A 13,774-nucleotide genomic window follows, 5' to 3' on the forward strand; every position below is an offset into this window, starting at 1 on the left:
CCCGGAACCCCAAAGCTCACATTTGATCCCCCAGAGCAGGATGTATTAATCTCTTCTTAAACTGGGTCCATAGAAGGGTATTCGGGGTCAAGGAATGCTAGGAAGTTATAACCAAAAAGTTGGAGCAGGGTGGGGGGGGGTACATTTTTGGGAGGAAGTGATCGATGACTCTCATTAAATTCTTAGGAGGCCTCAAAAAGGAGCTGAAATGAATCTAGCCCCTCATGCTGTGGTTGGAAAGAGCCAAGAGAGGGCTCAAGGCTTTGCACCAACACAGGGGAGGATTACATCTTGCAGCCCAGTCTGTGCCTGCTCCCAAGTTCACGGGTGTAATGGGGGTAAGCATTCATGCTGAGACCTCTGTGGCCAGGCCAGGGTCTGTTCTGGGGGTGCAGCCCCGGGGTGCTTCTCTTCTCAGATAAAACCCATTGTATAATCAGATAGCTCAGAGAATTGTCCTGGAGAACAATGAGACATAACACAATAACCAGCGTTGGTGATTTTTTCCAGTATATTCTACGCTCTCACTTCTTTTTGTGTTCATAATAAAGTCCTGTGACAGGGCAAGTGTGGTTACTTCCATTTTACAAGTGAGGAAACAGAGGCACAGAGCTGAAATCACTTACTCAAAGCCACACTCAGTGGCAGAACTGAGCCTCTAAACTCATGTTTTCTTTCTGTTCCTCTAAAGCCAGGTTTCTCAACTTCAGCACTATTGACAGTTCAGGTCAGATAATTCTTTGTCGTGGGAGCTGTCCTGTGCTCCAGCTACCAGATGCCGGTGGCACCCCCCGATCGTGACAGTCAAAAATGCCTTGTCTCCAGATATTGCCAGATCACCCCACTGGAGACCCCCTGCTCTAAACCCCCCAAGCCCAAGCCCATTCCTACCTCAGGGCCTCTGCACCTGTGGTTCGCCCTTAGGGGACCATTCTACCAAAAAACTTCATCAGGCTGGCTCTTCTTGAAAGCCACCTTCTCAGAGGCCTTGCCTGGACACCGCAGCTGAAGTAGTGGACACACACACACCTGGCCCTTTTATCTCTGGCTTTTCTTTCTTTTTTTATAATGAAAATAAATCTGTGTATTTTATTTAACATTCATTCATAAGTTACCGTTATGCCAAAACAATCTGCTTCTAATGAAAGAAACCTTGGTATAATCCTAACAGCATGCATATACATTTAATAGAATGTTCTCCATTTCTAAATAAATTACATGCATGATATTCATTAACCAATAAAGAATGCCAATATAAGAATTCAGGACATTTATTTTTCTGCACAGAAATTTAACTACTATACAACACACACACGAAAGCATATTTAAAATGTCTGGCTTTTCTTTTTTTTCTTCTATGCACTTAACTCCTCTCCTTCCTTCCTTGCCCCTCCACCTGCACTTTGCGGGGTACTTGGCACTTGTCAGATGCTGAAGAAATGTTCGTTGAATAAATGACCAAATGAACCCTGACACTGCAGCGTCATCAGCTCTGCTCAGCCTGCAGGTGACATTACTCGGCACTTTTAGAGGACACACCTCGCTGGGTGTGTTCTAGGGTGGGCAGCACCAGCCCCCCTAGCCCTGGGTGCTGGAGGAGGCTCCCTCAGGGTGCGAGCTAGCCCTCCCACTGCTCCACTGGCAGCACCACCGCCCATGCCCAGTGGGTGCCCTGGGTGGAGGCCCCTGGCAGGTGAGTACCAGGCAGAGCGTAGAGATGCCCCCCAGCCTGGCCTGGGTGGTGGTGGGGAGGGCGTTAAGGAAGGAAGGAGAGAAGGTAGGGAACGGGAACAGGAGGGGAAATGATCCAAGCTGAGGAGGGAGGCATGAAGGCTAGAGGCTAGCATCCTTTTTTTTTTTTTTGGCCTCACCACGCAGCATGTGGGATCTTAGTTCCCTGGCCAGGGATCGAACCCATGCCCCCTGCACTGAAAGTGTGGAGTCTTAACCACTGGACTGCCAGAGAAGTCCCATAGAGGCTAGCACCCTGATCTTGTGGGTGACCTTTCCAGACGGGGAGGGCGGACAGGAGGGCAGCTATGGATCCTTGCTCTCCCCAGCCCGGAAGTATGGGTTTGGGGTTTGATGTGGGCAAGGCCATAGCTGCTTCCCCTCCGGCGTGTGATGGGAGGGTGAGTAGTAGTATTTCTCACCTTCCTGAGTCCAGACAGATCCCTTTTCAACTCCATGCCTCTAATCTCCATATTCCAGAAAGGGACATCAGAGGAATGTGTCACCCTGGTGTGAGCCCTGGTTCCTTTTGGGAAGGAGAGTGCAGGATGGATGGGGAGAGGGCAGCTGCCGTGGGAGTAGCAGCAGCTCACAGTCGAGGGCTCCCCAGGCTTCCGTGGTCCTTGCCTGTCTTGGTTCAGGAGCCACACTCAGTGGCATAGGTCATGTGGGGAAGGGGGAGGCTGGCACTGGTTCTGGGGGCAAGTCTCCTGACTTCCCTGGGGCCAGATTCTGAGACGTGTAGCCTAGGGGGTCCTTTTCCACCAACTGGTTTTTTTTGTTGGTGGTGGGTGTTTTTCTTGGCTGCACCGTGAGGCATGTGGGATCTTAGCTCCCCGACCGGGGATCGAACCCGCATCCCCTGCATTAGAAGTGCGGGGTCTTAATCCCTGGACCTCCAGGGAAGTCCCTCCACCAGCTGTTTTTCGCTGTTCTCTTTGCTCTCTTCTCTTAAGACCTAAAGTCTAATTCTTGCTGGATTTCTTCCGTAGTATCAGTCAGAGGCCAGGCCAGGCAGAAGGTTACTGAGCCGTGCTCCGCTTGAGGTGCTGTGGCTCCTTTACTTTTTCCTCTCCAGTCCTTCTTCCCTCTTCCTTTCCCCTTCTTGAATCTCCAAGATCAGTGTGATTGCTCACTTTCACCCCAGGTACGCCCTCCCGGCCAGTGGGGATTTCTTTCCCAAGAATAAAAATATGCCTTTCCCCTTGTGTCTGAGCAGAGACAGCAAGTCCGGTGGGGTGGGGGTGGGAAGACCCAGGGTTTGGGAACTAGGTTGGATCACAGCCAGGTTTTCTGTGATGCTCTCTCCAAGTTGAAAACCAAACAAGTCTAGACACTTAAAGGTAATTAGTTTAGCTTCAAGTGTGTCTGGGGATAATCTCAAACTTCAAAGCGCCTCTGTGTGTTAAGACCTGGGGAGTGGAGAGCAGGGGATCTGGGGCTAAGGGACAGGAATGCACTCAGGATCACAGCCAGCATCCTTCACCCACTCCTCACCTTTGCTCCCTAGCATCATTTGCCTTCTTCCTCTCAGTCCCCTAGGGCTCAGCACAGTACTTGTGCTTTGCACATCATTCTGGCTGCCGTTCAGGTCAACGAAGGAGCTCACCTGTACCTGAGACCTTGTCACCTGCCCACAGGAGAAATGAAGCTATGGCTGGAGGCCACAGCTTGATTTCCCCTCTAGGCTTTTTCTCTGCCAACCATTGAAACTGGCCTGGTTTCCAGGACAGGACCCCTAATATCTCTGAGCCTCACCTACAGTCCCTAGCAATCTGCTATCACATGGAGATCATGGAATTTGGGTCTGGGTTCAAATCCCACCTTGGTCACTAGCCAGTTGAATGACAAGGGTCAAGTCATCTAACCTCTCTGAGTTTTCACCTTATTTCCCTCATTTTTGTCCTAGGACTCTAGAGACAAAGTCCCCGCTCTCATAGAGCTGAAATTCTGGTGGAGATACACACCATAAACACATTTAAAAATAAGATTATTATAGGTTAAAGCAAGTGTTACGAAGGAAATAAACAGGTTGGCTTAACAGAGAGGAATGAGGGAGATGGATTTTTCCAAGGGTAACCAGAGAAAACCACCTGGCAGAGGTGATACTTGAGTTGAAAACTAAAGGGTGAGAAAGGGAGATCTGTGCTAAGAGGAAGAGCTAAGGGAAGAGAATTGTCGGCAGAGACAACAGCAAGCACAAAAGCTCCTCTCTGGAGAAAGGTTTGGTGTGTTCTACCAGCAGAAAGAAATGAGTGTGGCTGTAATTGCAGTGAGGTGGCTGGAGTGGTGGGCAAAACCAGGGCCTGCCGGGGCCTGCAGGACTCGTGAAGTGTCTGCTTCACTCTAACAGTAGGAAACCTTGAAAGGTTTTCAGCAGGGAGCACGAGGACTGTGACACTCCCGATGCTTAGGACGAGCAGATTGGGAAAAGACGAATTTGGAGGCTGACTCAAGGCCCAAGTGAGAGGAGATGGCGGTGCAGCAGGAGAGCTGCACACAGATATGTTTTATTTTTTTTTATTTTATTTAAGTATAGTTGACTTACCATGTTGTGTTAATTTCTGCTGTACAGCAAAGTGATTCAGTTATACATATACATATTCTTTTTCATTTTTTTTACATTATGGTTCATCACAGGTTATTGACTATAGTTCCCTATGCTATACAGTAGGACCTTGTTGTCTATCCATCCTATATATATAATAGTTTGCATCTGCTAATCCCACACTTCCAATCCATCACTCCCCCATCCCCCTCCAACCTTGGCAACCACAAGTCTGTCCTCTATGTCTGTGAGTCTGTTTCGTAGATATGTTCATTTGTGTCGTATTTTAGATTCCACATATAAGTGGTATGTATATGGTATTTGTCTTTCTCTGTCAGGCTTACATCACTTAGTATGATAATCTCTAGGTCCATCCATGTTGCTGCAAATGGCATTATTTCATTCCTTTTTATGGCTGAGTAGTATTCCACTGTGTGTGTGTGTGTGTGTGTGTATATACACACACACCACAACTTCTTTATCCATTCATCTGTCAATCTTGGCTATTGTAAATAGTGCTGCTATGAACATAGGAGTGCATGTATCTTTTGGAATTTTATCTGGATATCTTTTGGAATTTTATCTGGATATATGCCCGGGAGTGGGATTGCTGGATCATATGGCAACTCTGTTTTTAGATTTTTGAGGAACCTCCATACTGTTCTCCATAGTGGCTGCACCAATTTACATTCCCACCAACAGTGCAAGAGGGTTCTCTTTTCTCCATACCCTCTCCAGCATTTGTTATTTGTAGACTTTTTAATCATGGCCATTGTGACTGGTGTGAAGCAGTACCTCATTGTAGTTTTGATTTGCGTTTCTCTGGTAATTAGCGATGATGAGCGGCTTTTCGTGTGCCTATTGGCCATCTGTATGTCTTCTTTGGAGAAATGTCTATTTAGGTCTTCTGCCCATTTTTCAACTGGGTTGTTTTTTTGTTATTGAGTTGTATGAGTTGCAGACATATTCATTTTACCTGTCTTCCCAGTGTTATAGTTCTGCTCCAACTGTTACACACTTCTAGATGGTACCCTAGTCCTGTCCTTGTATTGATCACACACACCTCTGGACAGCACCTACCATGTGCCAAGCATTGCACTTGACTTCTGTGAGTTTGCTTCATCCTCATACTGATCCTGTGAAATAATGATTATTTCTATTTTGTAAGCAAAGAAAACTCAAGAGAGGTTAATTTTCAACTCCAAATCTGTCTGATGCCATAGCCAGTGGCCTTATCTCTACAACACTATCCATGTAGATGCTCACAAATGTGTAATTGGATGGACAAAAAGTAAGTCACCAGTTGTCCAACTGGTAGAATGTGCAGAGTGCAGGAGAGTCCTTTGGCCAAAAATTCCCTACATATGGACAGCAATAGAATATTTGCCTCATATGACCTGGAGGCCTCAGCTAAGCAAGAGATGGATGACCTGGGGCATGAGAAACACATTTTGTCACTGTCAGCTGTTAAATTAGCAGAGTAACTTCATACTCCTAAATTGTGCTCTCAGGGAATGAGATGCAGGAAAGTTGCATTTGGAAGGAAGAGAACTAGTTCTGGAAAATGAGATATGGCCATTGAAGACAACACAGGGATGACGAATGCTGGAGAGAACAACTATAGTTAATATAAATCATAGATACCAATGAAAATACCTCCCATTTATGGAGCACCAACTATGTACTAGGCTTTCAATAAATGTACCAGACCTATTAGCTTCTGATGGGCTCCAATAAACTGCTCATAATGACCGCATGAGGCATCACCGTGGTTCCCTGATTCTAAGAGGCCATCAGTTTAATAAAAGCTTTTCATAGGAAAAAATACATTACGCTTACACAATGCTGTTTTGTTGTGTTGTACTTTTAGGATTGGAATATAGAATGTATTCATTCATAACATAACCACTTTATTCTTCAAGATGACAATGCACGTTGGAATCTGAGCCTTCACCTTCAGAGTCTGAAGAGTCTTCTGGCTCCCTCAGCTGTGCCCATACACCCTCATCACCCACCTGGGCTGTCTCTCGCCCCTTTCGGATTGACAGGGTAATTTAGAGCATAATAAAGAATGCAGGGTTCCTTCTGCATTTCCTATTTTATTAAACTTGTAGTCCCCCCATTTAATTGGATCATCTGTCTTTTGACTGACTGAGAAATACCCCTTCCCAATGCATGACAGCCACACAGCCTTTCCGAGCTCTAAAAATCACGTGACCTACGCTTCGTGATTTGCCTGTGTCTGCGAGAGTGCCCGCGTTGCCTTCCAGTGCGTTCCTCTGTCTGGTGACTGGCAAGGTCGTTGTTACTGTTTTCAGCTTTGATTATAAGATGCAGTCCTATTACTTTAAAGGAATTTTTTAAGTGTCTGTGAAACTGAAGGTTAAAGATGTGAAAGTGTTTACCTCCTGAGTCATAGCTGGCAGGGAGCATAACTGGGAATGCAAGCCAAGTCTATCACGTACTTTTCAGTGTCCACGGATACAATTATTTCTCCCCTCTTTTACTCCTGAACGCTCTCCAGTCAGCCTTTCTTCCCGCCACTCCACCAAAACTGCTCTTGACCCACCAGGGTCACTGGTGGCCTCCACATGGCCAAATCCATTGACCGATTCTCGGTCACCCTCTTATTTCAGCAGCACTTGACACCATCCTCATCCTTGCCTTTTGCGGGTCTCCTGCATCTCTCTCACAGCCTTCTCAGTGTCTCTTCCTCATTCCCCATCACCTTCCTGGCCTCCGTGAACCAGTCCTCACATTTCTCTGGTCTTCCTGCCTTTGCTTTTTCATCTAGTCTCAAACCTGGCTTCTCTGCACAAACGCCTTGTACATGGAAATCTGCAGCTTCCCCCGCTCCACAGCCATCCTGTTCCCTACTGCACATCACTCCTTGGATGTCTAATGGGCTTTGCAAACTTAATGTCTTAAACCAAACTCTTATCTTCCACCCCGACTTCATCCCAGACTGGCTCCTTTTGTGGTCTTTTGCATCTCAATAAATGGCAACTTACTTTTTCTAGTTGCTTAGACAAGATTATTGGAGTCATCCTAGACGCCACTCTTTAACTCCCTGCAGCCAATCTTTTAACTAATCCTATCAGCTCAACCTTACAATTACATCTAAAATTGAATCCATAACTACCGCCCTTGGCCCAGCCATGTGAGTCCCTCATCTGCCCTAACTGGCCCACCACTTTCCACCCAGTTCCTTCAATGGTCTCTTCTCCATTCAGCAACCAGGGTGACCCTCCACAGCCGAAGTCAGATCAGGTTGTCCGCTGCTTAAAGCCATCTGGGGGCTCCTCAGCTCATCAGACTAAAAGCCAAAGCCCTTATGGCCAGCCAGGTTCTCTGTTGCCTGACACCTGCTAGCTCTCTGACGTCTACATCCCCTGTGCCCCCCTTGCTAACCACCCTCCAGCCAGACTGGTCTCCTTGCTGATCTCACAAATGCCCATCATACTCCACACAGGAACTCAGGGCTTTGCCCTTGGGGCTGCCCCTGAGCTTCTTCCTTCTCCTCCCAGATCTCCATGTGCCTTGCTCCCTCGTTTTCTTGAGGTCTCTCCAAATGATACTCAACAGAGAGGCCTCCCTCGTACTCTCTGCATAAAATAACCACCTCCCAGAATGCCATCCCATTCACTCTGCTTTATTTTCCCCGTAGCACCTAGATCACTTGAGGTCGGACACATTGATCTGTTTGTGGCCAGTCCACACTAGGCTACACACAAGCCCCATGAGTGCAGGGACTGTGACTGTTCTAGTCGCCTCTGCATCCCAGTGCTGAGAACAGGGCCTTCCCGATGTAGGCTCCCAATGGATGTTTGCTAAAGTAGAGGACAAAGGAAGAATGAGATAACAGAGACAATAACAGAGACAGGGCTGAGCTTCTGTTAGGAGAAACATGCATTTCTCTGTTGCCCAGATCTCACGGTCAGAATGCCTCCTCTGTAAGTCACCGGCGGGGACTGTGCAGTGACCGGCCCCATCCCAGGCTGATTCCCGCTTGTGTCTCCTTCCAGGTCTTGGCTCTCCCGGGCTCTGTGAGGCTTCTGCTATGACCGCAGCCTCTTGGCGGAGCCAGGACTGCCACAGCCACGCCAGGTCCCCCGCTCTGCCCTGCCTGTCCCCGACCCCGCGTCACCATGGGCAGCGTCAGCAGCCTCATCTCCGGCCACGGCTTCCACAGTAAGCACTGCCGGGCCTCCCAGTACAAGCTGCGCAAGTCCTCCCACCTCAAGAAGCTCAATCGGTATTCAGACGGCCTGCTGAGATTTGGCTTCTCCCAGGACTCGGGTCATGGCAAGTCCAGCTCCAAAATGGGCAAGAGTGAAGACTTCTTCTATATCAAGGTCAGCCAGAAGGCCCGGGGCTCCCACCGCCCCGATTACACTGCACTGTCCAGTGGGGACCTAGGGGGCCAGGCCGGGGTGGACTTTGGCCCGTCCACCCCACCCAAGCTCATGCCCTTCTCCAACCAGCTGGAAATGGTAAGCGGGGGTCTCTGGTGTGGGTGGCTGGGTTGGAAAGGCAGGAGAGAGGCCTGGGGCCGGGAGGGGTGGCAGTGGAGGTCTAAACGCATACATCTCCAAGAGGCTGAGTGATGCAGAGAGGGCAGGAGTGCTCAGCCACAGCAGAGAGCAAGATTGGACAAAGGAATGGGCACGTCGGTCAGTCCTCTGATGCAGAAGTCCTGGGTGAGCTTTCAGCAGAGAGCAAAGGGGAAATGAAAGCCTTCCTGAGCTCTGCTGGGCTGTAACTCAGGATTGCCAAGGTAGGACGGACAGCAACATTTTCAAACGCATGGGAAAGAGAGGGGGCTCGCTGAGCGTGTGGAGGAACAGGTAGAGAGGGCACTTGGAGAGAGCTGGCAGCTTCTCTCCTTAGACGATTCATGGAGGTGGGCTTTCCCCTCCTTTTCTGCTCTGGTTGGGCAGCAGCTCCAGCTCAAGCTGGCCCCAAAGCATCTTTGACCGGTTAAGGCCTGTGGGTTTGTTCTCATCAACAGTCTAGCAGGGATGAGGGCAAAGAGTCCCACGTACTCAGAAGTCCAGCCCTCATGCTGGCTCAAGCTCTCATGGGTCCCGCCAGTGGACACTGAAAACATTGTTCCTATTCAGTGCCCTGGCCTCACCTGGGAAGATGAATCTTTGGCGTTGATGTGCTAGGAAATGGCCCCATATGTTTGCATAGAGCTTTAAGTTTTTGAAAGTAAAGAGCCTGTGAACTGTGAAGTCCTCTAATAATGAAAATGACGGCTTTAGGGAAAGGATGATTATTTCAAGCGATTCCCCCAACCTCCGGGGCAGGTCACGGCCACTGTTCCAGCTCCTGGCTGACTGCAAGGGGCAAGGACACACGTCCAGTGTCCTTACGTGCACCACACAGAGCCCCAGAGCCCTGGCACGGGGGTCTCAGCCAGTGAATCTAAGAGTCGTTTGGTATCTTGGGGTGGAAGGTGGGTCAAGGTGGTGACAGGTTTGTAGTTCACAATACAGAGTGCCTCATGACCCTTCAGGACGTCCCCAGGCACAGAGGAATTTCTCCTCCTCGGGAGAGATTCACCACCTTTGGCTCCTTCAGAGCAACAGGTGAGGTCACCTATGGCTCCCGACCAGGAAGGTGACACGTGGCCAGCACGCCTACCCGGCTGGGGGTGCATCAGGGGAAGACACGGGCTCCATATGCCTGTTTTCCTCCCCAGGACTTGGAGAAGGGTGCTGTGAGACCCACGGCCTTCAAGCCGGTGCTGCCACGGTCGGGCGCCATCCTCCACTCATCCCCCGAGAGCGCCAGCCACCAGCTGCACCCCGCGCCTCCAGACAAGCCCGAGGAGCAGGGGCTGAAGCCCGGCCTGTGCTCCGGGGCGCTGTCTGACTCCGGCCGGAACTCCATGTCCAGCCTGCCTACTCACAGCACCACCAGCAGCTACCAGCTGGACCCGCTGGTCACACCGGTGGGGCCCGCCAGCCGCTTTGGGGGCTCAGCCCACAACATCACTCAGGGCATCCTCCTCCAGGACAGCAACATGATGAGCCTGAAGGCCCTGTCTTTCTCCGACGGGGGCAGCAAGCTGGCCCACCCGAGCAGGGGGGACAAGGGCTCCATCCGTTCCCCCATCTCCACGGACCAGTGCACCGTCCAGGACCTGGAGCAGAAACTGCTGGAGAGGGAGGGTGAGCTCCAGAAGCTGCACCGCAGCTTTGAGGAGAAGGGGCTGGCCGCCAGCCAGGCCTACGAGGAGCGACCGCGGCGCTGCAAGGACGAGCCAGAGGGGCTGGAGCCCAAGAGCAAGCTGAAGCCCGTGGCACAGAAGAGCCAGCGCGCCCAGCAGGTGCTGCACCTGCAGGTGCTCCAACTGCAGCAGGAGAAGCGGCAGCTGCGGCAGGAGCTCGAGAGCCTCATGAAGGAGCAGGACCTGCTGGAGACCAAGCTCAGGTCCTATGAGAAGGAGAAGACCAGCTTCGTCCCCGCGCTGGAGGAGACGCAGTGGGAGGTGAGGATGTGGGCATGGGCGGGCAGGGGTTCGGTGCCAGCGCCCCCCACCCCCCAGCCTTCTCCAGGCCTCCTCCAGGCTCTAGGCAATGGGGGGGAACACAACTGCCCGGGGAAACTGGGCTGAAGTACCCGTTTCATGACCCAAATAAGGGGCTCCGTGGTAAACCAAGTTGGGGGTACTCTTAGTCCGGGCTTCCTCCTCTCCCCACCCCGGTGCCTCATGGCCAGAATTGAACTTACTAACCGAGTTGTCGGCTGAGAAGCTGGAGCGAGAGAGCCGAGTCCCAGCTGGGCTGTCTCAGGGCCAACTCACTGCATCTGCTCACAGAGGCCCAGGAGGACCACAGACCATCCTGAATTCATGCTGGCCCCAGAGCCACGAGAGAGCACAGTTATCACCTGCGACTTTTGAGGCAAGGGACTCCACCCATTGGTAGGAGCGGCCGCACCGGTGCAGGTCTCAGGGACAGAATTCCTCACAGAAGTGCGAGTGGGGCTTCTATTTGGTGGGCTGAGATGGAAACGTAGGACAGGAAGAAAGGGGCTCACATACACATACACCCACTCAGGCACACCTGCAAGTGAAGCGACTCGCTGGAGAACAGCCTAACCCCTCATCCTGCTCTCTTTTCTCACCTGAGAGGTGGTGCAGGGGACCGGGAGGGGGTGTGCACGGCATTCACCCCAAAGACTCCTGCCCTGGGAAGGGGCTGAGGGCTCCTTGGGTCTGGTTAGACCAGCATCACCCCCCGAGGTCGAGGTGACACACCCTTGGCCACACAGCATCTGTTTGCACTGAGCTGCCTGTACTCATCCTGGAAATTAGAGCAACAGGTGTTATCAGGGGTAGGAGGAAAGGATCCTTTCAGTGGAAGTGACGGATGGAGGCACCAGACGGGTGGGAAGGGAGTGTCACTTTCTGTTTGCCGGGTTTCCCGAAGAGGACAGGACCTTAGCCATGGAACCACTCCCTCTCCTCTTTCCCGTCAGTGTTGGCACAGCAGACCCTACCCCAGCCATGGTTTCTCAGCCAGGACTTGGGACACTTCAGGGCATGTCAGAGGCATAAGCCAGTGCTGGCTTCACAACACATCCATCCTTGTTTGTCTAGTCCGGAACCAAGCTGGACATTGCTGTGACCTCACTCCCAGGTTATCCAGTCAGGCTGTATGGTAAAACAATAAATTAAATAAAATAAATTAAACATTCACAATAACACAGAAATACATTGCAAACATATTTATAATAATAATTCACAGAGTGGTTATTAATGCCAGGCCCTAGGTTCTTTCATTTCGTCTTTACAACAACCCTAAGAAATCGGTACTATTACTGATCCTCAGTTTACAAGTAAGGTGCCACCTCTCACCCCTTGGCTCTCTGTCTTGTCCCCGCCCCGCGGCAGGTGTGCCAGAAGTCTGGCGAGATCTCTCTCCTGAAGCAGCAGCTGAAGGAGTCCCAGACGGAGATCAACGCTAAGGCCAGCGAGATCCTCAACCTGAAGGCGCAGCTGAAGGATACGCGGGGCAGGCTGGAGGGCCTGGAGCTGAAGACGCAGGACCTGGAGAGCGCGCTGCGCACCAAGGGCCTGGAGCTGGAGGTCTGCGAGAACGAGCTGCAGCGCAAGAAGAATGAGGCGGAGCTCCTGCGGGAGAAGGTGAACCTGCTGGAGCTTCAGGCCCAGGCTGCCCTGCCGCGGGGCCGGGACACGGCCGCCCTGGGGCCTGCCTCCGCCGAGGACGTGCCCGCCCTGCAGCGGGAGCTGGAACGGCTGCGGGCCGAGCTCAGGGAGGAGCGGCAGGGCCACGACCAGATGTCCTCAGGCTTCCAGCATGAGCGGCTGCTATGGAAGGAGGAGAAGGAGAAGGTGATCCAGTACCAGAAGCAGCTGCAGCAGAGCTACCTGGCCATGTACCAGCGGAACCAGCGCCTGGAAAAGACGCTGCAGCAGCTGGCCCGCGCGGATGGTGCAGGGGAGCCCTTTGAGATTGACCTCGAAGGGGCTGACATCCCTTATGAGGACATTATTGCCACCGAAATCTGAGGGGCCTCCTGGGAGGGAGCCGGGGACCTGGCATTGGGAGACAGGGGTGCTGAGCCCATGAGTGGGGGTTCCTCTCCCCATCTCCCCTGCTCAGGCCTCTGAGAGAAGCACAGACCTCGAGGGGAGGGGGGGAGGGGAGGGGCTGCTACACGGCCTCTCACCGCCTTTCCCACATTCCAATGCTTAGCATCCCTGCAGCCTGCCAGACCTCTAGCTTTGCCAAGAGATGAGTCCCCAGATCTCCATCATTTGGTTAAGGGCTCCCTAAACCTTGGCCTTTGTTCAAACTACTTAGAGATACCCTCTCCCCGCGAGGGTGGTGACTACCATGAAGGCCAGTGGCCTCCCCAGGATGGAAGCTCCCTTCCACCTCTCTTCCCACACTTCTTTTCTCGCCCCCACCTCCCCGAACCACCCCCCCTGCCCCCCTGGCCCCCAGCACATCTGGATGCCTTGGGAATAGAACACAAGGATTGATGACCAGAAGCTTTGGAATCTGACCTGGTCGTAACCTGAGCTATCTTCCCCTGGCCACGGAGGGGTAGGGGTTGGAGTGAGGTGTGGAGAACGTGACTTTGCAACATCAGAGCTTCCCGACGCTGGCAGGCCACAGAAAGGCGGGGAGAGCTGGGCCAGCCCAGGATTATCTAGACTCAGCAAGACCCAGAGTGGGCCAGAGAGAGAAGCTAGGTAGTAATGGCCAGACCCTGTTGGCCCTGCTGACCAGAAATGAGCAGCCTCTGGGTGGCTGGTGGCCTTTGACCTCTGTGACTACTCTTCTTAAAGCCATAGACCCGAGGCCCCGGGGTGGGTGCTGGGAGGGAAAGATTAAGGACGTCCTTGTCCCTCACACAGGGAGGGTGTGACTTCGAGCTGTTCCCAGGGGAGCCTCCAGACCTTTCATCATGGGACCAGAGGTAGGGATTCCCCCACCTGCTTCAATTTGGCCA

The 13,774-nt window shown here is 52.0% G+C and overlaps 1 protein-coding gene across 2 annotated transcripts; it reads left to right on the top strand.

The window, feature by feature from the left end:
* The first annotated feature begins 8,395 nt into the window (after positions 1 to 8,395).
* LZTS1 (leucine zipper tumor suppressor 1) lies at positions 8,396 to 12,851 on the top strand. 2 transcript variants are annotated; one of them, XM_029203420.1, is made up of 4 exons: positions 8,428 to 8,772; positions 9,987 to 10,778; positions 12,186 to 12,437; positions 12,612 to 12,824. In XM_029203420.1, the coding sequence occupies exons 1-4, from the start codon at positions 8,428 to 8,430 to the stop codon at positions 12,822 to 12,824; spliced, it is 1,602 nt and encodes a 533-aa protein (XP_029059253.1). The 2 variants fall into 2 exon arrangements, with proteins under 2 accessions (XP_029059252.1, XP_029059253.1); XM_029203419.1 differs by having other exon boundaries at positions 8,396 to 8,772; positions 12,186 to 12,851.
* Positions 12,852 to 13,774: the final 923 nt, after the last annotated feature.

This window comes from Monodon monoceros, unplaced genomic scaffold, assembly GCF_005190385.1.
Source record: "Monodon monoceros isolate NGI ecotype Baffin Bay Population unplaced genomic scaffold, NGI_Narwhal_1 Super_Scaffold_5, whole genome shotgun sequence".
In the NCBI taxonomy this organism is placed as follows: Eukaryota; Metazoa; Chordata; class Mammalia; order Artiodactyla; family Monodontidae; genus Monodon; species Monodon monoceros.